Source organism: Salvelinus namaycush, chromosome 3, assembly GCF_016432855.1.
Source record: "Salvelinus namaycush isolate Seneca chromosome 3, SaNama_1.0, whole genome shotgun sequence".
NCBI classification, from domain to species: domain Eukaryota; kingdom Metazoa; phylum Chordata; class Actinopteri; order Salmoniformes; family Salmonidae; genus Salvelinus; species Salvelinus namaycush.
The window spans coordinates 62,049,160-62,076,839 of NC_052309.1; the positions used below are offsets into that span (position 1 = coordinate 62,049,160).

The window sequence follows — 27,680 nt, forward strand, 5'->3', positions numbered from 1 at the left end:
CCTAACAGAGCTAACACAGCAAAATAATCCCGCACAAAGACTAGCAGGCAGCGGAGGTTAATAAACCCACCGAAATTAACTAATCAGACACGGGTGATAACAAAAACAGACAGACACAAACGAAAAGGAAAAATGGATCGGTGGCAGCTAGTAGGCTGGCGACGATGACCGCCCGAACAGGGAGAGGAGCCACCTTCGGTGGAAGTCGTGACAACAGGGTAGGATTAAAAGTAAGAAAAACAGATTTTGTGAGGACAGACGCTTGGAGACGAGAAGCAAGTACAAGGAGTGAACATTTAATTAATAAACAGACATGAAACAAGACATGACAGTGTCTGGACATAAAAAAACATAACGACATCAATAATGACACGGGGATCAAACTGAGGAACAGACAGATATAGAGGGCGCAATCAACAAAGTGAAGGAGTTCAGGTGAGTCCAATGATGCGCAAATGCGTATAATGATGATGACAGGTGTGCGTAATGATGGGCATAGAGGGGGAGTGGAAGCAGGTGTTACAGTAGCCCCCCCTCTAGGGGCGCCACCCGGCGTCCCACCTGGGCGAGCCTGACGGGCCGGCTGAGGCATGATGCAGAATGGGAGCCTGCCAAACCCGCTAAGGCGTGGGAGCCTGATGAGCCGGCAGCCTGGCGCTCGAGGGGGAGCGGGAGCAGGCGTGACAGATTTTCTAAACCTGCAACTAGTTTCTAGCCAGAGGGATCGGTATTTTCTTGCTTCCCACGTCACCTGAAACCCATAGTGTTTGAAAATCACTATCTTTAAAATGTTTTAACTTTTGATGTCATCGGGTAGAACTTTATATATTTCTCTACAAAACGTAGAAATGCACAGTTTTCACATATGTAGACGCTGGTATTGTAATGGAGATAATTAAAATGGCCATTTAAGGCCCCTACTTACACAACTAACCTATCTTTGTAAAGCTTAGGTCACTAGTCGCTGCGTGTTCTGTGGTGTTGAGTCGTTTATAGCTTTGACTTGATTAATAATTGACAACAGTCCTCTCTGAGCTCCAGTGTCAATTACTCACACGTTCTGTTCTGCTCCTCGCCCAGTTTCCTGTGAATTAGAACATCCGCATTGATACGGACAGGAGACTTTCGGGACTGTCACCTTATGTTTCACAACGTATAAATAAATAGATTGAACGTTTCATAGGCAGCCAGTGGGAACACTTTGAGCGTCAGAATGTCTGGACAAAACAGCGACCAGTTGCATCGCTCTACTTTGGGCATATATGCGGTGAGTGAGATTGGTTTGAACTCTTGACAATTGTAGCGTAGCCCTAAATATAAGCTTCAACTGTAGGCCTAATCTGCAATGCACATTTGTTGTTTGTATATTCTGTTCAATTTGGCGCACTATACTTGTGAGCAGTACTGTATTCTATGGATAAATACAATATGACTTATGAACAGGGTAAATTTATACAGCTTACTGTTCAAGATAAGCACCAGACCTTTCAATGTCTCACTGTGTGTGTGTGTCTCTGTGTGTGTGTGTGTTTGTCTCTGTGTGTGTGTGTCTCTCTGTCTCTGTGTGTGTGTGTGTGTGTGTGTGTGTGTGTGTGTCAACAGAGCCTGATGGACCAGTTCAACCCAAGTCTACAGAAGCTAGTGTCTTTGGGAAACAGCTACATGCAGGCTTTCCAAGGTGAGAAAGAAAGGAAGTGAAACCGATGACCTTTGTGGCATTCATTTGAATACGATGAGTGCGTTGTGACAAAAGAGTCATTCTCAGCAGAGTCGTACATACAGTATATGACTCTGATTTATACTAGAGGTCCTTCTCAGAAATATACAATGCTTCCACATATCATCAATGAGAGATCATTTGTCGTGCCCATCCTTGCCGCCTCTCCTCCCTTCTACACAACAAACCTCCTGGAAATAAATACAAATTACTTTTCATTTTGTCAACAGAGTTCATAAGGTTTCCCTTGTAAAGTACTGCCATATCACTTGGGAATGTTTATTACGATGAACCTATAGGACATAATATGACCTACACATGTTTCTATTGGTTGAACTGCTGGATGTAAATGTGTCTGTCCAGTTTATGTTCTGTCTGCAGCAGTCCTTTTCCACTCCAAAGCAATGAGATATGGAACATGTATATGTGATGGGCCCAGCTATTTGAATTAATTATAGATTCATCTGTCATATTAATCATATTAAACAACCTTTCTGCAATTTGCTGCTTTCAGATTCATGTGTTTGTTGTGCTTTAACTGGCGTGAGTCTAACTCTGGCATTTCAGCAAAGTGAATTATATCAACTGGATATGCAATTCAATTGCTTGTTTGTTTCTGTGTGTGTGTGTGTGTGTGTTTAGCCCTTGCTGTGACCAGTGAGGCTTACTTCAGCACCCTTGCTAAGATAGGGGAGCAGGCCTTCCACACCATGTCATCTCGCTCTATTGGTAAGAACCTCTTCATTCACTGCATGTGTGTGTGTGTGTGTGTGTGTGTGTGTGTGTGTGTGTGTGTGTGTGTGTGTGTGTGTGTGTGTGTGTGTGTGTGTGTGTGTGTGTGTGTGTGTGTGTGTGCCGTATGGTGTGTGTGTGTGTCAGGTCAGTTAAAGAGTATGAGAAAGGTAGAGATGCAGGAACAAAGCTAGAGAAACACAAAGGACAAATGTACTGTATGGGTCCTATGTGCTGTTTATGGTTATTACCCCAATCAATGCAGTGTCCTTCACCGAACCACACAGAGCAAAGTTTACCTGACAGGCAGCACATTGGTACACTTCCTTTTACCATCACAAAACCTCTGGAGCTTTCTTAGACGAGGGTGTGTGTGTATGTGTGTGTATGTGACAGAGGGTGGACACTGGGTTGGGTTGAATAGCAGTTGTGCTGTATGCGTGTGAGCTTTTTTGTTGTTGCCATACACAGTATGTCTGTTCCTGTTTGTATAGAGCAGAGTTATAGAGGGCATAGGTGTGTATTTCTATGTTATTTTTTACCCCATAGTGGAATATGAATTAAAATTAACTTTGCCCACATCAGTGTGACTGTAATGTTGATGCATTTTGAGATAACAAGACAAACTGTGCTTGAGTCTAACCATAACAACTGGTCCAGTCAGTCTTCCCATTTCCCTCATAATGCTAATAAGAGGTATAATGTAACCGGAGCCCTTGTTAGGGGGTGTTATCTGTACTATAGCAGTGGAATCAGGTGACAGACTGACAGGTAGTCTTCAGAGCCGTATGCATAATAGAGTAACAGGCTGTGGGTCCTGTTTAGTTCATTTAACCCAACCTGAACCTAGCCACTCACAGACACTCTGAGGCTAAAAGGCGTTACAGATGTAGGATCTTAATTTGATCACCCTGTTACAGGAGAACTTTCCTGCAATGTAGGAAATGTAAAACATGTACTGTATTTGAGGTTTAAAAAGGCTTCTGAAGTTTGTAATTTCCACTTAGAAATTTCAGACATGATTTTTCCTTACGGAAAATGTATCAACCCCTACAAAAAAGTCCATTAATTATACATAATAATTCACATTTCCTGTTGCTGCTGGGTTATTTTCCTGCTGTAGGAAACTGTCTCAAATTAAGATCTGACATCTGTATGTAAGGTTGACTATGGAAACCCACATAGCAAACGGACTCAGTGTAGTTGAGCATTCACTGATTGAACTTCTCCCACATTGTAAAACATTTCCTGTAAAATATACAGTAACTTACTGGCAGCAACGTGGCAGTAACGCCAAGTCAGCCGTGCTCATGGTTCTCATAGGAGAAGTGGAATGATAGGCTACAATGACTTTGCTCATGATCATGCACAATTCAAGTGACAATTTTCTTTTTCACGTGTGCTTTTTCATTATCTGGATAAACACTTGTGGTTTATCATATCACGCGATTATACCATTTATAAAATGGTCAGATATATCTATTTAAAGCTCTATCATCTATCTATCTGTCTGTCTTCAGAAAGTATTCATACCTCTCGACTTATTCCACATTTTGTTTTGTTACAGCCTGAATTCAAAATTGATTAAATTTACAACGTTTTTATATATTTCGCAAATTTATTGAAAGTGAAATACAGAAAGGTCTCATTTATGTAATTATTCACACCCCCGAGTCAATATTTTGTAGAAGCACTTTTAGTGGCGATTGCAGCTGTGAGTCTTTTTGGGTAAGTCTCTAAGCGCTTTGCACACCTGGATTGTACAATATTTGCCCAATATTCTTTTTAACATTCTTCAAACGGTCAAGTTAATTGTTGATAATTTGTAGACAGACATTTTTAAGTCTTGCCATAGATTGGTAAGTGGATTTAATTCAAAACTGTAACTAGGCCACTCAGGAACATTCAATGTTGTCTTGTTAAGCAACTCCAGTGTAAATTTGGCCTTGTGTTTTAGGTTATTGTCCTGCTGAAAGGTGAATTCGTCTCTGTGTCTGGTGGAAAGCAAACTGAACAAGGTTTTCCTCTAGGATTTTGCCTGTGCTTACAGTAGCTCTATTCCGTTTCTTTTCATTCTAAAGAAATCCCTAGTCCTTACTGATGACAAGCATACCCATAACATGATGCAGCCACCCCCATGCTTGAATATATGAAGAGTGGTACTCAGGGATGTGTTGTGTTGGATTTGCCCCAAACATAATGCTTTGTAGTGACTGGGTTAATTGATACACCATCCAAAGCCTAATTAATAACTTCACCATGCTCAAAGGGATATTCAAGGTCTGCTTTTTTATTTGTACATATCTACCATACCTTCCTGGTCTTTGTGGTTGAATCTGTGCTTTAAATTCACTACTGGAATTGAGGGACCTTACAGATATTTGTATGTGTAGGGTAAAGAGATGGGGTAGTCATTCAAAAATCATGTTAACTACTATTCTTGAACAAGGAATGAGTCCATGCAACTTATTATGTGATTTGTTACTCCTGAATGTATTTAGGCTTCATATAAACAAAGGGGTTGAATACTTATTTACTCAAGACATCGCATCAATACATTTTTGCATTAATTTAAAAAAAGTTCATACAAACGAAATTCTACTTTGATATTATAGGGTATTGTGTGTAGATCAGTGACACAAAATCTTAATTTAACCCATTTTAACTTCAGGCTGTAACACAACAAAATTAGGAAAAAGTAAAGGGGTGTGAATGCTTTCTGAAGGCACTGTATAGGTAGGGGTAAAGTGACTAGCAGCAGCATCTGTGGTGAGTGAGAAAGTGTGTGTGTAAATGTGAGTGTGTGTGCATGTTATGTGTGTGTGGGGGTATGTAGTGTGTATATGTGTGTTGGGGTGTCAGTATGTGGGAGGGTGTGAGTAGAGTCCAGTGTGTGTGCATAGAGTCAGTGCAAGAGAGTAAGTGCAAAAAAGTTACTGTATACGGTATATGGGTCTTTCTAAAAATGATTGACCAATGTGGGATAAAAATGTCTAAATGGATTGACATTTTTTTAAAATGTTTTTTATGCAGTTCAACATGTGTACTTAGAGGAATAAAAGTGAATATTTGCAAATTGGCCCATAACTCTACCTATACAACAACATAGGCCTAGGACTATACATTCTTTAAGCAGGGTTCATACAGACATTGGCAAGTCTAATTCAAGGACTTTAAGGGACTTTTTCAAGCACTTCATTGTAATTTTCAAGGACCTGAATGTTATACAATTGTATAATCTATGTAATTGTACATATAGGGCCTAATATAGAACCCCCATCCATGCAAAAAGTGTAAAAGAAAAATTACACTTACCACTTTAACAACATATCATTTTTTTAGGCCTTGATATTCACATTATTACATTCTGAAATATGTGAGAATAACATGGACATTGCCTGACTAAAATATTATCGGTCTTCCCAGTCATGTGAAATCCATGGATTAAGTCCAATGAAATGAAATGAATGAATTAGATTTCCTTATATGAACTGTAACTCAGTAAAATCTTTGAAATTGTTGCCTGTTGCGTTTGCATTTTTGTACAGTTTGGATTTATACATGACGATTTTTCTGTAGCCATGTTGCCGACGTCGGCACACATAATAAAGCCATGAATAGGGACAACATCCCTAGCCATTTCCTCAAAGCATGCGCAGACTAGCTGGCTGGTGTGTTTACGGACATATTCAATCGCTCCCTATCCCAGTATGTTGTCCACACATGCTTCAAGATGGCTACCATTTTTCCTGTACCCAAGAAGGCAAAGATAACTGAACTAAATGACTACCGCCCCATAGCACTCACTTCTGTCATCATGAAGTGCTTTGAGAGACTAGTCAAGGATCATATCACCTCCACCTTACCGGCCACCCTAGACCCACTTCAGTTTGGATACCGCCCCAACAGGTCCACAGACGACGCAATCGCCATCACACTCTACACCCCCCTTTCCCATCTGGACAAAAGGAATACCTATGCAAGAATGATATTCATTGACTACAGCTCAGCATTCAACACCATAGTACCCTCCAAGCTCATCATCAAGCTGGAGGCCCTGGGTCTCAACCCCACCCTGTGCAATTGGGTCCTGGACTTTCTGACGGGCCGACCCCCAGGTGGTGAAGGTAGGAAACAACATCTCCACTTCGTTGACCCTCAACACTGGAGCCCCACAAGGGTACGTGCTCAGCCCCCTCCTGTAGTCCCTGTTCACCCACGACTGCGTGGCCATGCACACCTCCAACTCAATCATCAAGTTTGCAGACGACACAACAGCAGTGGGCTTGATTACCAACAACGACGAGACCGCCCATAGGGAAGAGGTGAGGGCACTCGGAGTGTGGTGTCAGGAAAACAACCTCTCAACGTCAACAAAACAAAGGAGATGATCGTGGACTTCAGGAAACAGCAGAGGCAGCACCCCCTATCCACATTGAAGGGACAGCAGTGGAGAAGTTGGAAAGTTTTAAGTTCCTCTGCGTACACATCACAGACAAACTGAAATGGTTCACTCACACAGTGTGGTGAAGAAGGCACAACAGCGCCTTGTCACCCAAAACCTTGACAAACTTTTACAGATGCACAATCAAGAGCATCCTGTCGGGCTGTATCACAGCCTGGTACGGCAACTGCACCGCCCTCAACTGCAAGGCTCTCCAGAGGGTGGTGCAGTCTACACAACGCATCAGGGAGCAAACTACCTGTTCACACCCTACTATCCAGAAGGCGAGGTCAGTACAGGTGCATCAAAGCTGGGACCGAGAGACAAAAACAGCTTCTATCTCAAGGCCATCAGACTGCTAAACAGCAATCACTAACTCAGAAAGACCCAGTCACTGGCCACTTTAATAAATGGATGTCACTTTATACAATGCACTCTAAATAATGCCACTTTAATTATGTTTACATATCTTACATAACACATATCACATGTATACTTTAACTGTATGTAGACGTCTTAATGCACTGAAATATCTCACAGCTGCTAACTGGGACGGTCAGCGCGGCCTGTATGATTGCTTTCAGTGATGGAAACATATCAGGGTCTAACAGTTTATACACACAGGACATGTCAGAAGCGGCATCTTTCTTTTTACGAGAGGTAATGTTTAGCAAGAACTACTTCCTCTGGCTGGAGAAGGAATATGACATGTTTGTCTTGTGTTGGTCTCCGCTCTCTATGTTTTCCTGTGTTCTCTCTCTGTCCTGTCTGCTCTTCTCTCTCGCTCCCCTCTCTTCCTTGCTGTCCGAATATCTGCCTTCCTGGATCTCCTATATTATTACAGAGACGGCATAATATCAGTGCCGTAACAATATGGAGTATTCTGAACCAACGAACACACACAGAAGCAATATGCGTGCACACACACACACGCAATATAAAAAACACTCTTTTTACGCTGCTGCTACTCTCTGTTTATCATATATGCATAGCCACTTTAACCATATCTACATGTACATACTACCTCAATCAGCCTGACTAACCTGTGTCTGTATGTAGCCTCGCTACTTTTTATAGCCCCGCTACCTGTCGTTTTACTGTTGTTTTGTTTCTTTACTTACCTATTGTTCTCCTAATACCTTTTTTGCACTATTGGTTAGAGCCTGTAAGTAAGCATTTCACTGTAAGGTCTACACCTGTTGTATTCGGCGCACGTGAGAAATAAACTTTGATTTGAAATAATGTTTACCTGAATTGAGCTAAAGGTAAAATCTGGGATAATTTCTGTTCCGTATTGATATTAGCAGTTCACTCAATCTTACCCTTCACAAGCAACAATACCTGTGTTCATTCTCTCTCTGTCACTTTAGCAACAAAATCGACATGTATTCAACCATGGGGCAAAACAAATAGGGTTGGCTTATACGGTTGACATGTAAGCTATATTTCGTCTCCAATGTTTATTGCAAACGAATACATTTGCACAATGACCACTCGTTGTCTCAAATACATTGTTACAGTTGTTGGTTAGCTAGCTAGCGAATATTTGCATTGACATGAAATCAGTCAAAATATCTCAAAACAAGACATGGTATCAATAACATGAAATGAGTCACTTACGATTCCTCACATGGCAGTTTGTCATTCTTGCTAGCAATCTGGCAATCCAGAATCACACCAGGCTGACTTCTGCCCCATGGAAGCGCGCACATCGTTTTCATGATGTTGTCAGCCAACCCATCTATGTAGCTAGATGCTAAATAAATGTATTGTAAACACACACACAAAATCTATTAACTTACTCCTGCAAATACAACAACCGTCTCAGTCTGTGTTTGGTGAGCTGCATCTCTAGCCCTCTTTCTCAAGAATTTCCTATCTTCTATTAATTGGAAAAAAAATGTTAATTCACCTATCGAGCTTTGTTTTTCAACAGATACGGTAGCTAACTAATTGAGCTGACGTTACTGAAAGTAGCTAACGTTAGCCTTAAGTTAGCTAGCTAGCTTAGCAATTCTTTGCATATTTGAACAGTAGCGTTACTTGATTAGACAGTAATTGGTTAGTTAGTGATACTTGTGGGGTAGTGAACGGAGTTTTCAGTGTCTAGATAGCTAATCAATTACTGTCAAATGGTGTAAAGTACTTAAGTAAAAATACTTGAAAGTACTACTTAAGTAGTTTTTTGGGGGATCTGTACTTTACTTTACTATTTATATTCTTGGTCACCTCCCTGACCAAGGCCCTTCTCCCCTGATTGCTCAGTTTGGCCAGGCAGCCAGCTCTAAGAAGAGTCTGGGTGGTTCCAAACTTCTTCCTTTTAAGAATGATGGAGGCCACTGTGTTCTTGGGGACCTTCAATGCTGCAGAAATTTTTTGGTACCCTTCCCCAGATCTCTGCCTCGACCCAATCCTGTCTTGGAACTTTACAGACAATTCCTTCGACCTCATGGCTTGGTTTTTGCTTTGTCATTGTGGGGTGTTGTGTGTAGATTGATGAGGAAAAAAAACGATATAATCTATTTTGAAATAAGGCTGTAACGTAACAAAATGCGAAAAAAGTCAAGGGTTCACGCCTTGTATGTTAATGTTAGCGATTCTTTTTTTCCCCCCCTATTTTTTTACAGCAAAAGAGCAATACTGTACTTTATTGTTGAATTGTACTGAAAAGCTATTCAGCAATTGCTAATAGTGAAAATGTAATTCTATATTACAGCATACCAACTGATATTTGGTGTTTTATATCACTTGTACTTTGGGCCTTAACAAAGGCTTCGAAACTGACAGTGACTACAGGGCAAAAGAGACACGGTTGTTGAATTCGTTCATTTTCAGTAATTTGGTCTTCACCAAGTGAGTTAATAGGATAATGTTATCATTATAATGAATTTCTATGAAAATACATTAGATAGTTCTTATTTTGAGGCCCAGCTTTACCTTAATACAGTGGCCTGAAACACATGGTTTACAGGCCACACACATCAGGCCAGCAAGTAGGTTTTCAAAGATCCAGTAACTTTCCCCAAATGTCCTGATTTAAAAAAAAAATCCTGGTTGAAGAATTTCCAGGAATCTTCCAATTGGGATTTCTGTAAAACCTGGGAAATTTCACCTGTATTGCTTGCTGTTTGGGGTTTAAGGCTGGGTTTCTATAGCACTTTGTGACATCTGCTGATTTAAAAAGGGCTTTATAAATACGATTGATTGATTACAATATGTCAGTTAAATTCGTACAGCATTCTCACTAATGGGTGCAACAAATACAGCCTCTTACAAGTCACACCTAAAAATATGTTAATGAGTTATGTTACTCATTAATATGTTAATGAGTCACCCTGCACCCACTGGTGTTAAAAAAGTTTTTACGCTCCAAAAATGCAGTATGATACAGTATTTTGCATAACAGTGAATTACTGGCAGAAATTGACCAGTAAGTTACTGTACATTTTTGGGGCAAGGTTTGTATATTACTGTATTCTCTGGGGGTAGAACATTCTCACTCAACTAGAGCTTCTTAGAAGGCATGCCTTAAAATATGTTAATGAGATTCTTTCCCCGCCCACAGCATTTTCCCACAATGCACCATCATGTATTCTGTAAAACACATTTAAGGTATGTTTCTGTGCATTCTACAGTGTTTTACTGGCTTGTGCCATCAAACCCCTGCAACCTTCACAGAACGCTGCAGTCCGCCTGGTATTTAACCTTCCCAAGTTCTCCCATGTCATCCCGTTCCTCCTCACACTCCACTGGCTTACAGTCGAAGCTCGCATCCACTACAAGACCATGGTGCTTGCCTACGGAGCAGGAAGAGGAACTGCCCCTTCCTATCTTCAGGCTATACTCAAACCCTACACCCCAACCTGAGCAATCCATTCTGCCACCTCTGGGCTTTTGGCCTTCCCAACCCTACGGGTGGGCAGCTCCCACTCAGCCCAGTTCAAGCTCTTCTCTGTTCTGGCACCCCAACGGTGGAACCAGCTTCCCCCTGGATCTAGGACAGCAGAGTCCTTGGCCATCTTTCTACCTCTGACTTTTCTGATATCTATTTTATTGAGGAAAAATGTACTTGCTATGCCTGTGATATGTGGTTGACCCACCTAGCTGTTTTAGGATGAATGCGCTAACTGTAAGTCGCTCTGGATAAGAGCATCTGCTAAATGACAAAAATGTGTAATGTAAATGTAAAATGACAGAAAACTCTTACAACGTGCTTTAAAACACGTTTACGATATTTTACTGTGAATTCTACCGTGTTTTTACTGTTGAAATTACAGAAGCGTCTTACAGTGTAGTCAGAGAGATGTGCCTTGGGATGTTGTTAAAGATTATAAAAGCAGGCTCTCATTCAGTGTGTGTGTGTGTATGGGGGGTGGCGGGGAAGGAGTGTATGTGTGTTTTGACACTGTGTCTCTCTTTCTGGGATGTGTGTGTGTGTGTGTGTGTCTTAATGTCTGCCTATGATAATAATTTCTCATTGTGTCTCACAGGAGATATTCTGATTCAGATTTCAGAGAACCAGAAGCGTCTCACCACTGAACTGGAAGGAATAGTAGGTTACTTTACACTCCTCATCAAACAGTAGAACAGTGGCACTGCACTAGTTCTTTTACTGTATTAGAATTCAAAATGAAGAATTGCGAGTATATTGCAATTGTACCTGGGGTTGTAGTTATACACCTGTCAAAACAACTCACAACTAAGCAACCCACTTATTAATATATCGTACTGTATATTTTACTAGATGGTGTAACAACACAGTTGATTCTATAATCTGACAATTTGAGATGTGATTGTTTGGCTTACCAGTGGTGTTCCAACTACTGCGATCATAATAACCATTCTCTGTGTTGCTCAAGTTCCGCTGGTTCCACACTGAGGTGCTACAGGAGATGAACAACAATGTCAAACTGGATAAGGACTACATAGCAGTGAGTAGCCACTCTCCTTCACATACCCCTTTCACATACTGTAGCCCCTTGTGTTGACAGTACAGAAGTAGTGTAGTAAAGATCATGGACTGGCACACAGGCAGAATCCGAATGTACAGAAGTAGTGCAGATGTAGTGGGCAGTGCTCCAAGTTTGATGCTTTTTGTGAGGATCAAACAAAGTGTTATTTACTCCTGGACCATTCCTGTTTAATCCTTACTGATACTTTTACATGAAGACTATGGTGGTGTTATTATGTATACACTGAGTGTACAAAACATTAGGAACACCTTCCTAATATTGAATTGTACCCCCTTTAGCCCTCAGAACAGACTCAATTTGTTAGGGCATGGACTACAGGGGCTGGCCCATGTTAACTCCAATGCTTTCCACAGATGTCCTTTGGGTGGTGGACCATTCTTGATACGGGAAACTGTTGAGCGTGAAAAACCCAGCAGCGTTGCAGTTATTGACACACTCAAACTGGTGCGTCTGGCAAGGGCACTTAAATGGCACAGATACATAATCCAGCTCTCAACTGTTTTAAGGCTTAAAAATCCTTCTTTAACCTGTCTGCTCCCCTTCATCAACTCTGATTGAAGTGTATTTAACAGGTGAGATCAATAAGGGATCATAGCTTTCACCTGGATTCACCTGATCAGTCTATGTCATGGAAAGAGCAGGTGTTCCTAATGTTTTGTACACTCAGTGTAAATGTATCTGGCATTGATGTAATGCGTCCTCCAGGGCAGCAGGAGGCGATATGAGATGGAGGTACAGAGCCAGGCCATATCTTTGGAGAGGCAGCAGAGGAGAGGGGCTCACCAGGTCAATCCACTCTGTGTGTGTGTGTGTGTGTGTGTGTGGTGTGTGTGTGTGTGTGTGTGTGTGTGTGTGTGTGTGTGTGTGTGTGTGTGTGTGTGTGTGTGTGTGTGTGTGTGTGTGTGTGTGTGAGAGAGGAGGTTGGTTGCACCTTAATTGGGGAGGACGGGCTCATGGTAATGGCTTGAGCGTAACAGGTGGAATGGTATCAAACACATGGTTTCCATGTGTTGGATGCCATTCCATTTGCTCAGTTCCGGCCATTATTATGAGCTGTCCTCCCCTCAACAGCCTCCACTGATGTGTGTGTGTGTCAGATAACGAGTATGAGTAAAATAAATAAAAAAGATTAAGAGTGCACCAGGGAGAACGCTATTACATTTCTGTAAAGTATTTACACAGTGCGTGTCTGTGTCAGAGGAAGTTCTATATTTACACATTGCATGTGTGCTCACAGGATGAGTACATTCACTTCCTGAGGGAGAGTCAGCGCGAGGCTCTGATGGAGGAAGAAAGGCGATACCGTTTCCTGGCTGAGAAACACTGTGGTCTCACTCAGTCCATCATCTACCTCATGAACAAGGTAGTATAGCTTAGTTCATTGTACTACAGTCTCATTTAATCCTACACACTCAATAATATATGCCATTTAGCAGAACCTTTTATCCAAACCGACTTACAGTCAGGGATGCATACATTTTACATATGGATGGTCCCGGGAAGCAAACCCACTATCCTGGCATTGCAAGTGCCATGCTCTAACAACTGAGCTACAGAGGACCACCCTCTCCAATACTGTCATAAACCACATTCATCATAGAAAGAACCGTGGCCGGTTTGCAATATGACAACCTGCTCCTGGCCTTTTCATTTTCCAAATCTCCAATTTGTGGATTTGAAGGGAATGAATAAGTAGAGGCTCCACCTAGTGTGTTGCTTTCTGTTTTTATTTTTTGAGAGAGAGTGGTAAGTAAGAGAGAAGAGAGTGAGTTTCCTGACTAGATTAAAGCCAATGAATAAACAAGGTGAATGAAAGTAATGTAATGTGTGTGTTTTCGATGGGCCAGACAGGGGCAGGGGGAGGCCTACAGCAGATTGCTGATGGATGGAGAGACCAGGTCAACGCCACCAGACGACCTGGATCCCGGAACCCCTCTCGCCTGGACCAGGACAACACATCCAGAATGAGAGAGGAGGACAGGGGGAGCCAATGGTCAGGCAAAGAGGAGCAGCCTCTGGGAAGAGTGCCCTCCAGAGGTGGGGGCATGATATACTGTATATCTACACTACAGTATACCAAACCTATAGTGTTAGATAGAGTACTCATCTTCGTGCCCGGTTGACTACTTTGGTGGAAGCCATCAATGGCAATGTCCATGCTAAAACAGGTTACGTCCATCTGGATAAATATTATGTACATGCCATACCCATGGTGTTCAGGTGTCTTTCCTCTCCTATGACCTGCCTTTCTGGCCCTCTGATGTTCACACATCCTCTCCTCTCTCCTTCCTGCCCTCTCACCCTTCACCCCCCCCCCCCCCCCCCGCCACACACACTTTCACCTCCCCCAGGCCCATCACCCCAGAACACCCGTTCCCGCTCCAGCTCATTTGGCGAGTCCCTAGGTCTGGGTGGAGGTGGAGGAGGGAGACCTATGAGAGCTCTGGTATCCCACCCCGCTAACTCCAACAGCCCCACCCTGTTGCCCTTCTCCCGGGGGGAGGTGGTGAGCGTGCTGGTGCAGGAGCCCCGTAACGGCTGGCTCTACGGCCGGGCAGAGAGCAGCTCACGGTGAGGGAGAGGGAGGGATAGAGAGATGCTCCTGCCTTTGAGGCAGAGCTGGCCTCACAGAACAACATTGTATAAGGAAAACCTAAATCCGTTCAAGAGATACTCCACTTGATACTGTAGTCTTTGGGATATGAACCAGAAAATGTAAAATACCATTTTAATATATATATGTTTTAGCCTACTTGCTTATGACATGTGCTGAATGCTAGCATGCCATAGCGCTCTGTCCTTCATAGAAACTCATAGAAATGTATCTCTTCTCTGCTTCCACCCACAGTCAGGGCTGGTTCCCAGCTGCCTATGTGGGGACACTGGAGGAGGCCCTTAGATCAACTGGCTCCAGGTGATCCACTAGCTCCACTGTCTCTTAAAGGGACAGTTCACTCAAATTTCCCCTTAAGGGAAATTATATTTTGTTTATAAATTCCCTTGAGGGGAAATTTGTGTGAACTGTCCCTTTAAGAGATAGTTGCAAATGAGTTGCTGATGCTAATGCTGTTTTGACTTTTGGTGACCTTTGACCCTTCAGTAGCTCCACCCTTAGGAGCGCCCACAGTATGGACAACCTGCTGGACCAATCGGGAGGCAGCAGCCACGGTCGACCCCCGCCCCCGCCGCCGCCTCCATCCAATAGACAGACAGAGATGCGTCCAATCACACCCAGCATGGAGAGAAGGGCGGAGTCTCACTCTGACAATAAGGTAATGCTGCCTGGGCGAATGATCACTGAGGATCGATGTTGGCCATGAAGTTCTTATAGTCTAGTGTTTACACTGTTTACTCTATGGTGAGCCTGCTGAACGACACTAACGTGGTGTTTCTAATAAATCAATGTTGGTTTGTTATTGTTAACATGATAGTCTGAGGAAAGTCTCTGAGTGAAAGTCATTCCTATTCCAAGTTTTTGGTGAGGCATAACAAGTAATGAAAAGCTAGCTATAGTAAAAGCTAGTTAGAATGGAGTTAAAGCGGAAAAGGTTTCATGAAAATTAGTATTTAAAATCTGCTGCATGTTTGTCCTCCGGCCAGCAGGGGCACTGTGGCAATGTGCTGTTCTCTATGACGCCACAGCCCTCCTTCTGGTGGATGCAGGGGGGAAGCTCCAGCTGCTGACAGTGTAGGGGGGTGAGGAGTGTGTGAGTGTGTGATTGTGTGTGTGTCTGTTTGTGTGTGTGTTTGCATGGTGTTGGATCTTTGCATGGTGTGGATTGCACACCCGTAGATGCTCTGCCCCCCTCCCTGGGTTACAGCTCTATATGTAAACATGTTTGTATGGGTTGGAATAGACACCTTTTAAAGTTGTGTTCTTTCCTCCCCCTGCAGAGAGGAGAGCGCCATGGTGGACCTGGGCCAAACCTCTTCCCAAAGTAAGGAACAGCCATTGCAGTTCTCATCAGTCCTATTTGTGTTTATTCATTACTAAGAAGTGATATCTAGAGAGATCGTTCAAGATTGACGTCGAAATTGGATGTTTATCCATGTCCCGAGGGAAATGCCATCAAAACCGGCAACTAGGGGCAACAGTGAACGCTATTACCATCAAGTAGGCTTGGGTTTTGCTAGGGCGTGGTGCCTGGGTGTAATCCCATGATTCTGGGTCAGAAGGATGTGTGTTCGATCCCAGTTGTGGACACTGTTTTTTTTATACAGAGTACCTTCGGAAAGTATTCAGACCCCTTAACTTTTTCCACATTTTGTTAGGGTATAGCCTTATTCTAAAATTTATGAAATTGTTTTTCCCCCTCATCAATCTACACACAATACCCCATAATGAAAAGGCAAAAACAGTTTTTAAAACATTTTTGCTCATTCAAAAAAAAAAATGTTACGGAAAAATTTAACTTACATAGGTATTCAGACCCTTTACTCAGTACTTTGTTGAAGCACCTTTGGCAGCGATTACAGCCTTGAATCTTCTTGGGTATGATTCTACAAGCTTGGCACATCTGTATTTGGGGAGTTTCTTCCATTCTTCTCTGCAGATCCTCTTAAGCTCTGTCAGGTTGGATGGGGATTGTTGCTGCACAGCTATTTTCAGGTCTCTCCAGAGATGTTCGATCAGGTTTAAGTCCGGGCTCTGGCTGGGCCACTCAAGGACATTTAGAGACTTGTCCCGAAACCACTCCTGCGTTGACTTGGCTGTGTGCTTAGGGTCGTTGTTCTGTTGGAAGGTGAATCTTCGCCCCAGTCTGAGGTCCTGAGCACTCTGGAGCAGGTTTTCATCAAGGATCTCTTTGTACTTTGCTCCGTTCATCTTTGCCTCGACCCTGACTAGTCTCCCAGTCCCTGCTGCTGAAAAACATCCCCACAGCATGATTCTGCCACCACCATGCTTCACCGTAGGGATGATGCCAGGATTCCTCCAGACGTGACACTTGGCATTCAGGCCAAAAAGTTCAATTTTGGTTTCATCAGACCAGAAAATCTTGTTCCTCGTGGTCTGAGAGTGCCTTTTGGCAAATTGCAAGCGGGCTGTCATGTGCCTTTTACTGAGGAGTGGTTTCCGTCTGGCCACTCTACCATAAATGCCTGATTGATGGAATGCTGCAGAGATGGTTGTCCTTCTGTAAGGTTCTCCCATCTCCACAGAAGAACTCTAGAGCTCTGTCAGAGTGACCATCGGGTTCTTGGTCACCTCCCTGACCAAGGCCCTTCTCCCCCGATTGCTCAGTTTGGCCGGGCGGCCAGCTCTAGGAAGAGTCTTGGGGGTTCCAAACTTCTTCGATTTAAGAATGATGGAGGCCACTGTGTTCTTGGGGACCTCAATATTGCAGAAATGTTTTGGTACCCTTCCCCAGATCTGTGCCTCGACCCAATCCTGTCTCGGCTCTCTAAGGACAATTCTTTTGACCTCATGGCTTGGTTTTTGCTCTGACATGCACTGTCAACTGTGGGACCTTATTTAAACAGGTGTGTGCCTTTCCAAGTCATGTCCAATCAATTGAATTTTCCACAGGTGGACTCCAATCAAGTTGTAGAAACATCTCAAGGATAATCAATGGAAAAGGATGCACCTGAGCTCAATTTCATGTCTCATAAATGTTAGTTTTTTTATACATTTGCCAACATTTCTTAAAACCTGTTTTTGCTTTGTCATTATGGGGTATTGTGTGTAGATTGCTGAGTATTTTTTTTATTTTTTTTATCCATTTTAGAGTATGGATTAACGTAACGTAACAAAATGTGGAAATAGACAAGGGGTCTGAATACTTTCCGAAGGCACTGGAAATAACCTATCCAAAACCTTAACCCTTACCTTAAAGCAGCAATCAGCAGTAGAAACAATAACAAAGCGGACTCCCTGCCACTGGTTCGGTAAAAAGCTGAGGGATGGGGCTGGAGAAATGCAATCACTCTCGAATTCATAGACAGACTATGGATGCAAAGACTGACCATCCACGATATCAAAATTAGAGTTTTAACCATGTTAACATTTTCTTTGTTTACAAACGTTGAGCAAAACAAGCTGATATTTTAAGTTCTACTGGGGTACGACAGTTGAACTAAGCTTCTGAGGCATTTCTAAGTTATATTCTTCAAGAATCAATGGGTACATATCATAAATGTATAAGTCCAAGAATGGATGTAGCAATTGCTGATTGCCGCTTTAACCATTCAGAATGAGTGGCTAAACTTAATGTTTTAACCCTATCCCAAACCTTAACCCTTACCTTAACCTTTGGAATGAGTGGCTAAACGCAGCCCTTAACTTTGAAATTTGACGTTTGGAGAAATGGAACGATACAGAGCAGCAGGAGCCAACCCAGGGTGTCAAAAACATTTGGAGCAACTTAAAATTTGACATTTTGGAGAACGTGGAAAAATGTCTAATTCTGCAGTGAGACTGTGAGAGCTTGTTGGGGATATTGTAATCTGCGTACACATTCAAATGTCTCTCAGCCTATCACACAATGTTATGCAAATGAGTTGCTGTATGTGATGATGCTGGGCCATGCTGGGTCAGTTAGTTTTGGAGAGGCGCCGGTGTGCGTTGGGTTAGTGCTGCTGTACACTCTGTTCATCCAAATAAACGACAACTTGATTATTTCATGGGAAATCATCATTCTGGACTGTTTATGCTGGTTAACAAACTACGTGTGAGTTTCGGTTTTCTTTCAGGCTCGTTAAAACATAATGCGTGAGCTAACATATCTCTGTTCTCTCACTGTCTTTGTTGTATAGGGGCACCAACCCTTTCGCCACTGTCAAGCTGAAGCCCACGTCCACCGATGACAGATCTGCGCCACGGCTCCGTCGGTGAAGAGGTCACGCCCTTGGGAGGTATTGGGCGCGTTCCAGTTCGACTACATTTCAGTCATTGCATTGCATCAAACAAATGGTTTCATTCCACGTTATCGACTGTGCAGTCGACTGCTATATCATATTATTCACTGATATGTTAAATACATACCTATCCAGGCGTTGTGAGATCTGGCAGGTGTCTGAAATGTAGTCATGCAAATGCAGCAGGAGTTTTAGGGTTGATGCCCTAAACTGCCCCAAATCTTCCCAAACTGTTGAAAACTGTCTTAAAACTGCCCCACGCTTTCTCTAAGCAGCCCCTAATACCAATTTTGTACAGTTGGTTATTTAAAAATATGATGGACTTTATCGGATAACTACAGTGATAAAGGAAGTTCGGCGGGCAATGTAAGATGCCAGAAACCCTAACTGATGCTTGGTGCACTGATTGACTTGGCAAGTGCATTAATACTTTTTATTTAATTAGTGAGACAAATCTTTGAGGGCGCTCATTTATGCACTTTTCTTCAGAATCAGGAATATTTTCTGACTTCATATACAGTTGAAGTCGGAAGTTTACATACACTTATGTTGGAGTTATTAAAACTTGTTTTTCAACCACTCCACAAATGTCTTGTTTACTTTTTCCAACAATTGTTTACAGACAGATTATTTCACTTATAATTCCCTATATCATAATTCCAGTGGGTCAGAAGTTTACATACACTAAATTGACTGTGTCTTTAAACAGCTTGGAACATTACAGAAAATGATGTCATGGCTTTAGAAGCTTCTCATAGGCTAATTGACATCATTTGAGTCAATTGGAGGTGTGCCTGTGGATGTATTTCAAGGCCTACCTTCAAACTCAGTGCCTCTTTGCTTGACATCATGGGAAAATCTAAAGAAATCAGCCAAGACCTCAGAAAAAATATATAGACCTCCACATGTCTGGTTAATCCTTGGGAGCAATTTCCAAATGCCTGAAGGTATCACGTTCATCTGTACAAACAATAGTACGCAAGTATAAACACCATGGGACCACGCAGCCGTCATACCGCTCAGGAGGGAGACTCGTTATGTCTCCTAGAGATGGACATAATTTGGTGCGAAAAGTGCAAATCAATCCCAGAACAACAGCAAAGGACCTTGTGAAGATGCTGGAGGAAACAGGTACAAATGTATCTATATCCACAGTAAAACGAGTCCTATATCGACATAACCTGAAAGGCCGCTCAGCAAGGAAGAAGCCACTGCTCCAAAACCGCCATAAAAAAGACAGACTACGGTTTGCAACTGCACATGGGGACAAAGATGGTACTTTTTGGAGAAATGTCCTCTGGTCTGATGAAACAAAAATAGAACTGTTTGGCCATAATGGCCATCGTTATGTTTGGAGGAAAAGGGGGGAGGTTTGCAAGCCGAAGAACACTATCCCAACCGTGAAGCACGGGGGTGGCAGCATCATGTTGTGGGGGTGCTTTTCTGCAGGAGGGACTGGTGCACTTCCCAAAATAGATGGCATCATGAGGTAGGAAAATTATGTGGATATATTGAAACAACATCTCAAGACATCAGTCAGTAAGTTAAAGCTTGGTCGCAAATGGGTCTTCCAAATGGACAATGACCCCAAGCATACTTCCAAAGTTGTGGCAAAATGGCTTAAGGACAACAAAGTCAAGGTATTGGAGTGGCCATCACAAAGCCCTGACCTCATGCATATAGAAAATGTGTGGGCATAACTGAAAAAGCGTGTGTGCGAGCAAGGAGGCCTACAAACCTGATTCCGTTACTCCAGCTCTGTCAGGAGGAATGGACCAAAATTCACCCAAGTTATTATGGGAAGCTTGTGGAAGGCTACCAAAAACGTTTTTCCCAAGTTAAACGATTTAAAGGCAATGCTACCAAGTACTAATTGAGTGTATGTAAATTTCTGACCCACTGGGAATGTGATGAAAGAAATAAAAGCTGAAATCCTTCTCTCTACTATTATTTTGACATTTCACATTCTTAAAATAAAGTGGTGATCCTAACTGACCTAAAACGGGGAATTTTTACTAGATTAAATGTCAGGAATTGTGAAAAACTGATTTTAAATGTCTTTGGCTAAGGTGTATGTAAACTTCCGACTTCAACTGTACATGTCAGGTACAGGACATATTGTGGTAGAAGTAGTTGTTTTTATCAAAGCCTTTTGAATTGTTTTCTTCAAGTAGCACTTTTGTTTAGTTTTGCTTGTACAGTAACAATATGCCAATTTAAACCAATACTTCACTTTGATGCTAAACTACAGTGAACCACAGTGAGCTAATCTTTCTCTTAGGAATGCCATGCAGGTAGATTTTTATGACAAGTGAATTTTAGCGCTTAACTTAACAGTGCAGTTTTGTGCAGTGCCTTTAGTAAATGTACTATGAGATTTGTGTTTTTTTTGCTCATGCAGGCAGTAGGGTGGCCTACTACTCTAGTGAAGTACCCGGGGTTTGTCAATTCTAATCCATCAATGGGGATACTTCACCTAAATGACCCTTAGTGTGTACCCAGCTATGTAAATGCCTGACATGTGAGAGTGTTGAGCTAATGTAATAGCTCTAACAAAACATTGACTTTACTGCTAGAATAAAAATGGTAGCTGCTTTTCACATTGTTTCCAATTCCTTTAATCAGACAGAAATACATCCTCTGATTCTGTTTTTTAGTTGCTGTTGATATTTTACACATTTATTTTCTAGTTATTGAGGGCCAATCGGTAGTGCTGAGCGATTAACTGAAATTTATTGAACAACCAATTAACCGACGTCGGTTAATATATTTGAATTCCATTTAGTTTTTTTAGTTTTTTGTGAGCCCAACGCGCCGTTTCTGTAGAGAGAAATCCAATAATTCACGGTCAAAATCAGGTCAAGAACTATGTGGAACGCTTGGCTGTAGTATTAAGCCAATAATTAAACCTAATTCAGCACAGAAATGTGGTAATTAACTACAATGACCATAATCCACTGCGCCTGTACTTCCCGGCTTGGATGTTAGATTAGATACACACAGACCAAATAGACCGCATGAAAGGAATGTACAGAACACAACGATGAGAGGGACAGAGACCATTTGTGAAAGTATGCCTTACCTTCTTTGAAGAGTTAGTAAAATTATTTTTTAACAGACTGCTCTGCAACATTATTAGACAGGCTAGCCTAGCTAAACAGGATGACTAAAGACAGTACGGTACTTGAAGCACAGAAATACTGTAACGTTAGATGGTCGGGATGGCTGGCTGCTACTACTTGAGCAGAGATGAGATGAAGGAATGAATAATTATAAAGACATCAGATAAAAATGAAGTAATGTACACAACTGAAATATGTTATCATTATAATAGTAATTTTCTATTTTTCAATGGATGTCTACCCAATGTGGACCTGACAGAGACAATGGAATATTTGAAATGTTTTGACAATATAATGTTCACTATTTTTGGTTTGTAACTTCCATTAAAAAGCTTTAAAATCATTTAAATTGTTTTATTTCATAATGCATTTAATGTGTACCCCATCCCTGCAGTCAAAGGACCAAATTGCCCTCTAGTGGCCTCATTGGTGGAATGTTATTAATAGTTTTCATAATTTCACAATTAATTAACATCCTTTTTAAAAAGCTGCTGAAAATCTATGTCAAACAATTTTGCTGTATTTCTGTCGTCTGTGATGTAATATTGGGAAGCAAACTCAAAATTGAATACATTTCAACTCTATATCTGACATGGTACAGGTGTCTTATTTTTTTAAGCCCATAAACATGTGAATGAGGGGTATACTTTTGTTTCAAGGTAGATATCTCTAACCAACACTCTGTGTGACTGATTTAGCCCACTGCAGTAAAAGGCTAAATATATTATTGAAACCGAAATCGAAAACCGTGATTACTTTTTTGTAATCAAACCGAAACTGAACCGACCTCAAAAAGCACTAATCACTCAGCAATACCAATCGGAGAAGAGAAGGAGACAAGCAGAGGAAGCATTCAGAGTGAGTCAGCTGTTCTTGATGCATTTTTTTATTTATTTTAGTTTGTTCGTTCACAGCTTCATCTTTTGGTGTGTTTTTACAACAGCTCATTACCGAAGGAGAGAGGGGAGGAAAGGAAAGGAGCAGTGCCAGAAAGTTGAAATAGAGATAGAAAGAGACAGAAACAAGGGACAGATAAAGAGTGGGGGAAGAGGGACAGAGTAAAAGGGGGGTGAAGTAAAATGACTTTCTCTCATTTTGAAATATCTACATTATTATTTTAACTTGAGGTTATTGGCCTTCCAGGCGGTCTGATAACTATACATAAACAGAAACACATACGTTTTGTATAAAAAGGAAAAAATAAATAGGTTGTGGGTGGGAGTGGTGGAGAGGGGTAGTTAGCGGGGTGGGGGGCGGGAGCCACGACCCCATTCCTCCAGTGCAGTAGTAGTAGTAGTAGTGCGCTTGAGTGGGAGAGAGCTGGGTGTCAGTGAGGGCAGGTGGAGGGATGAGGTGGAGGGGGGATGCTGCAGACTGGGAGAGGGGAATATCGGGGCCGGGTGGTGGAGCGCTAGTCGGTTTAGGGATGTGTCTATTACTCGTGCACCAGGGCAACGAACTCTGAAAGAGAACAAGGAGAGACAAGAGGTTAGAGCACTCTGGAGTCTGTGGAAAATCGGATGACACTATGATGACACAGGTGAGTATATGTGTCCGTCGGTCAGAGAAATAGTTTACTTACCGTCGATGCCGATCATGCCGTCTCCGTCCTTGTCGGCTTCGTTTAAGAACGCTTTGGTTTCTTTGTCGGTCAGGTCCCTGCCGTCTGAGGCAAATCCCTTCAGTACGAACCTATGGACAACAAGAGGATGGCGGAGAGGCTTGAATAGAGACAGTACAACAACTAGGAATGCTCTGGTGCCTAAACAGTTAAACGTGAGTGTTTGTGGATATGGGATGTGGATGCATGTCCGCGTGGTCACTGGAGAGTCACCACGCACTGTATATTATTTAATAAATGAAGGAGTGTGTTGTTAGTCAAAGTGTCGGTGTGTGTGTGTGTCTCTGTCTGTGTCTTTCTGGTTGTGTGTGTCTCTTACTTGAGCTCCTCCTCCTCTATGAATCCGCTGGCATCAGCGTCCAGCACCAGGAAGGCTTTCTTCACATCCTCAGCTGACTTGGCCTTCAGACCCACCATCTCAAAGAACTTCTTATGGTCAAACGAGTCAGCCGCTGCACGGCATAATACACACACAGTTTAGTGAACACACACGCATGTGCGCACACACACACACACACACACACACACACACACACACACACACACACACACACACACACACACACACACACACACACACACACACACACACACACAGAGAGTACAGACACAAATGGAGGCAGGCACACACATACATATGCACACACGTGACAGGCACGCATGCACGCAGACAGACCGCATGGCAAGCGGTACCGGAGTGCCAAGTCTAGGACAAAAAGGCTTCTCAACAGTTTTTACCCCCAAGCCATAAGACTCCTGAACAGGTAATCAAATGGCTACCCGGACTATTTGCATTGTGTGCCCCCCCCCCCCCCCCCAACCCTCTTTTTACGCTGCTGCTACTCTCTGTTTATCATATATGCATAGTCACTTTAACTATACATTCATGTACATACTACCTCAATTGGGTCGACCAACCAGTGCTCCCGCACATTGGCTAACCGGGCTATCTGCATTGTGTCCCGCCACCCACCACCCGCCAACCCCTCTTTTACGCTACTGCTACTCTCTGTTATATATGCATAGTCACTTAAACCATATCTACATGTACAAACTACCTCAATCAGCCTGACTAACCGGTGTCTGTATGTAGCCTCGCTACTTTTATAGCCTCGCTACTGTATATAGCCTGTCTTTTTACTGTTGTTTTATTTCTTTACTTGCCTATTGTTCACCGAACACCTTTTTTGCACTATTGGTTAGAGCATTAAGTAAGCATTTCACTGTGAGGTCTACTACACCTGTTGTATTCGGCGCACGTGACAAATACACTTTGATTTGATTTGAGACAGGCACGCACTCACGGATGCTTGCACACGCACACACAAAATACAAAAAACAGCATGGGTGGCTGCCTGGATACAACACTCCAGAGGCTAAACGTTAACGCCGAACAATCATTAAGAAATTACTATTTTTACACTATGATACAGCGTTTGTCTGAGTATATGTGCGTGTGTGGATTCAGAGCATGTGTTGTGGTCATATCAATTCTATCGGTTAGAGGACTGTGCCAACACCAGGACTAGCTGGCATCCTCTGGCAGATGTGTTACACAATACCAGTTATTACACTATCGTAATTATGTCAGATCTGATGTGCTATTACAGTATCATAATTATGTACAAATGGGTTGATCCCAAATGGCACCCTACTTGCTATATAGGAGGGCACTATAGGGAATAAAGTGCCCTTTGGGACACATCCAATGTGTATGTTTGACCAAGGAGCTCCTGCTGTTAACACTTTAGTATAGAAAACACATATTAGCCACTAACGTGCAATACAATAAATTAATTATACCTTTACTAAGTATTATTAGCCATTTATTTTGCCTCTTCAGTATTTTCTTGTTTACACATTATGGGACGGTTTCCCATACACAGATTAAGCCTAGTCCTGGACAACAACAGGCAAACTTTCAATGCAGAATCTTCATTGAGAATGCTTCTTAGTCCTGGACTAGGTTTAATGTATGTCTGGGAAACTGTTCCTAAATGTGATGTAAGAAAATAAAATGGAGTTAAAAGTGTTTGGTCACCTGCGAATGCTTCTAGGGCTTTCTTGATATCGGCAGCTTTGAGAATGCTGTTCATCGCCATCTCGGCAGCTGGAACGTCAAGGGGGGGGGGGGGGGGGGGAGAAGGAAGGAGGAGAAGAAAAGGGGGGAACCAAGTTAAACACGAGGGTACATGAGAGCAAAGGGAACAGAGAGAGACATTCTCATAGTACACTGCTGAGACTTGTGAACTGGAGCAAGAAATCAGGGCGAGAGCGAGATGTTGAGAGAACAAATTAGAAAGGAGGGAGAGGAGGGAGGAGGAGAAACTGAAGCGGGGGTGGGGGTGCTCAGTCCTCCATTTAGTGTGTGTGTGTGTTTTTGGGAGGGGGTTGAGGTTATTATAAGAGAAACATGGCTGGTCTCCAGGCGTCTACTCAGCAAGGTTAGTGCCATAGGATCTGTACCTTGTGCTGTGTCGGACATACCATAGAACAAGAACAAGAGCTGTGGAGCTAGGAGGCCGTTGGACATACCGCAGAGTTGGAGCTGTTTAGAGCTATAGTGTGGGCCGGGGGCTCCTTCTGTCTCACACTTTGAAAGGCGAGCTGTGTGTCCAACTCTGTGTGCCATTGAAGTAAATTGCTTCTTACTTATAAACGTATCACCTTACCCTTCCTACCCCAGCTCCCATCTGTCTCCCAGAAGAGGAGAGGAGAGGAGAGGAGAGGAGAGGAGAGGAGAGGAGAGGAGAGGAGGAGGAGAGCTGGGGAGTGAGTGGTGTTGACTAAGGGGTTATTGAGGAATGGATTAGTGGGTTGAGGTATGGTTGCTGTGTGGTGGCCATGCTATGATATCATGCGAGGACAATTTCTAAGTCTATTTTTGGATTAGTTTACGTCTGCAATGGCCCCCGAGGGGTGGCCCTGCTCCAGGACGTCAGGACCACAGGGCCAAGTAGGGTGCGCTAAGATATTTCCCTAAGACACCGCTGAAGCAAAGGCTCATGGGATAAGTGAGCAAAAAGGCCCAGCTAGACATATATAGTACAATAGAGCTCGCCAGCTTGTAGTCCTAAAAAACGGAAATGCGTTGCCTCTGGTTCGTTCAGCCGTTTCTACGGGGGAAATGAATAGGGAAAGAATGGGGTTTTGGGATAAATGACGAAAATAAGGTCTGAGGTTAACACAGGCTTAGGAGATCTTATACGTTTTGTTCTATAAGATAATATCAGTTCGTTAAAATGACCTTTATGAATTATGAAGCCTTTCCCTTTCAGAAAAAACACACCATTTCACATGTGAAATCATGTGAAAACGTGTTTTTGGAACACTTCACATTTTTTCATGTGATTTTCCACATGTGAAATCATGTGGTTTTTCCGTAAGGGGGATGCCAGCAATCTGAATTTCCGACTACACAACCAGGTATGTATCCACAGATTTATAGGCAAGAATAAAAAGTCAAAGGTACACATAAGGTACCTTCAGAGATACACAGGAATTCACATGGTACTGGTAGGGCTGGCTTAATGCAGGGGCTTACCCCAAAAATACACAGTATATATTATATATATATAATATTCTGCAACTGCCAAACACAGGACGATTCAGGAGCCCACTCTCAATGAGTGTAGATAGCCTGCTGCTACTCTGCTAATCGTTAGATCAAGGGAGGAGATACATGTGACTGGTCAATTGTGTGAGGCAGGGGCCCAAGCCCATAAGGGACCCAGTTGTTATATATATGTTTTTTTTCCAACCACATGAGCCCGTCCTTAAAATACACCAGAGAGCATAATTTAGCCACAGAGAAACAATAGTTTCAAAAATATTACTGTGGCTAAAAATGTTATCACGAGCACATACAGGTAACTGACAAAATAAAGGAAACACTAACACAGTGTCTATAAAGGGTTTGGCTGTCGGAATAGCTTCAATGCGCCTTGGCATAAAGACTACAAGTGGACCTAAAACAAACCATGCCAGTAAAATGCACACCAGACCATAACATATTATTTGAATCCCTCGTTTACTCAAGTGTTTCCTTTATTTTGTCAGTTACTTGTTGCCTACAGTCGGAAAGGCCAACCTTTTTGGCAAGCATGCACACCAAATATACAGCTTGTGGCACCGGGGCCAATGATTTCTTAATATGGCCCTGGGTACTTGTCAATATCTTGTGTGGATAATCTAGTTTAATGGTATTTTTTTCTAG

The 27,680-nt window shown here is 42.5% G+C and overlaps 2 protein-coding genes across 3 annotated transcripts in view; one reads left to right on the plus strand and one right to left on the minus strand.

The window, feature by feature from the left end:
* Positions 1-1,117: 1,117 nt before the first annotated feature.
* baiap2l2a (BAR/IMD domain containing adaptor protein 2 like 2a) lies at positions 1,118-19,290 on the plus strand. The gene is made up of 13 exons (XM_038989112.1): positions 1,118-1,267; positions 1,603-1,678; positions 2,360-2,446; positions 11,384-11,445; positions 11,753-11,824; positions 12,572-12,667; positions 13,104-13,229; positions 13,714-13,903; positions 14,218-14,437; positions 14,715-14,780; positions 14,967-15,138; positions 15,761-15,804; positions 18,620-19,290. Exons 1-13 carry the CDS (start codon positions 1,214-1,216, stop codon positions 18,696-18,698), a joined length of 1,344 nt encoding a protein of 447 aa, XP_038845040.1. The 5' UTR covers positions 1,118-1,213; the 3' UTR covers positions 18,699-19,290.
* A 2,025-nt stretch (positions 19,291-21,315) lies between these two features.
* LOC120044463 (parvalbumin-7-like) overlaps positions 21,316-27,680 on the minus strand; it is a 45,046-nt gene continuing 38,681 nt past the window's right edge. The window contains exons 2-5 of one of the 2 annotated variants that reach the window (XM_038989115.1): positions 25,506-25,574; positions 23,784-23,916; positions 23,426-23,535; positions 21,316-23,304 (exon numbers count right to left, since the gene is read on the minus strand). In XM_038989115.1, coding sequence (XP_038845043.1) covers positions 23,279-23,304; positions 23,426-23,535; positions 23,784-23,916; positions 25,506-25,566 — 330 coding nt within the window. In that variant the 5' untranslated portion in view covers positions 25,567-25,574 and the 3' untranslated portion in view covers positions 21,316-23,278. The remainder of the gene's footprint in view (positions 23,305-23,425; positions 23,536-23,783; positions 23,917-25,505; positions 25,575-27,680) is intronic. The other variant, XM_038989114.1, reaches the window with a different exon arrangement.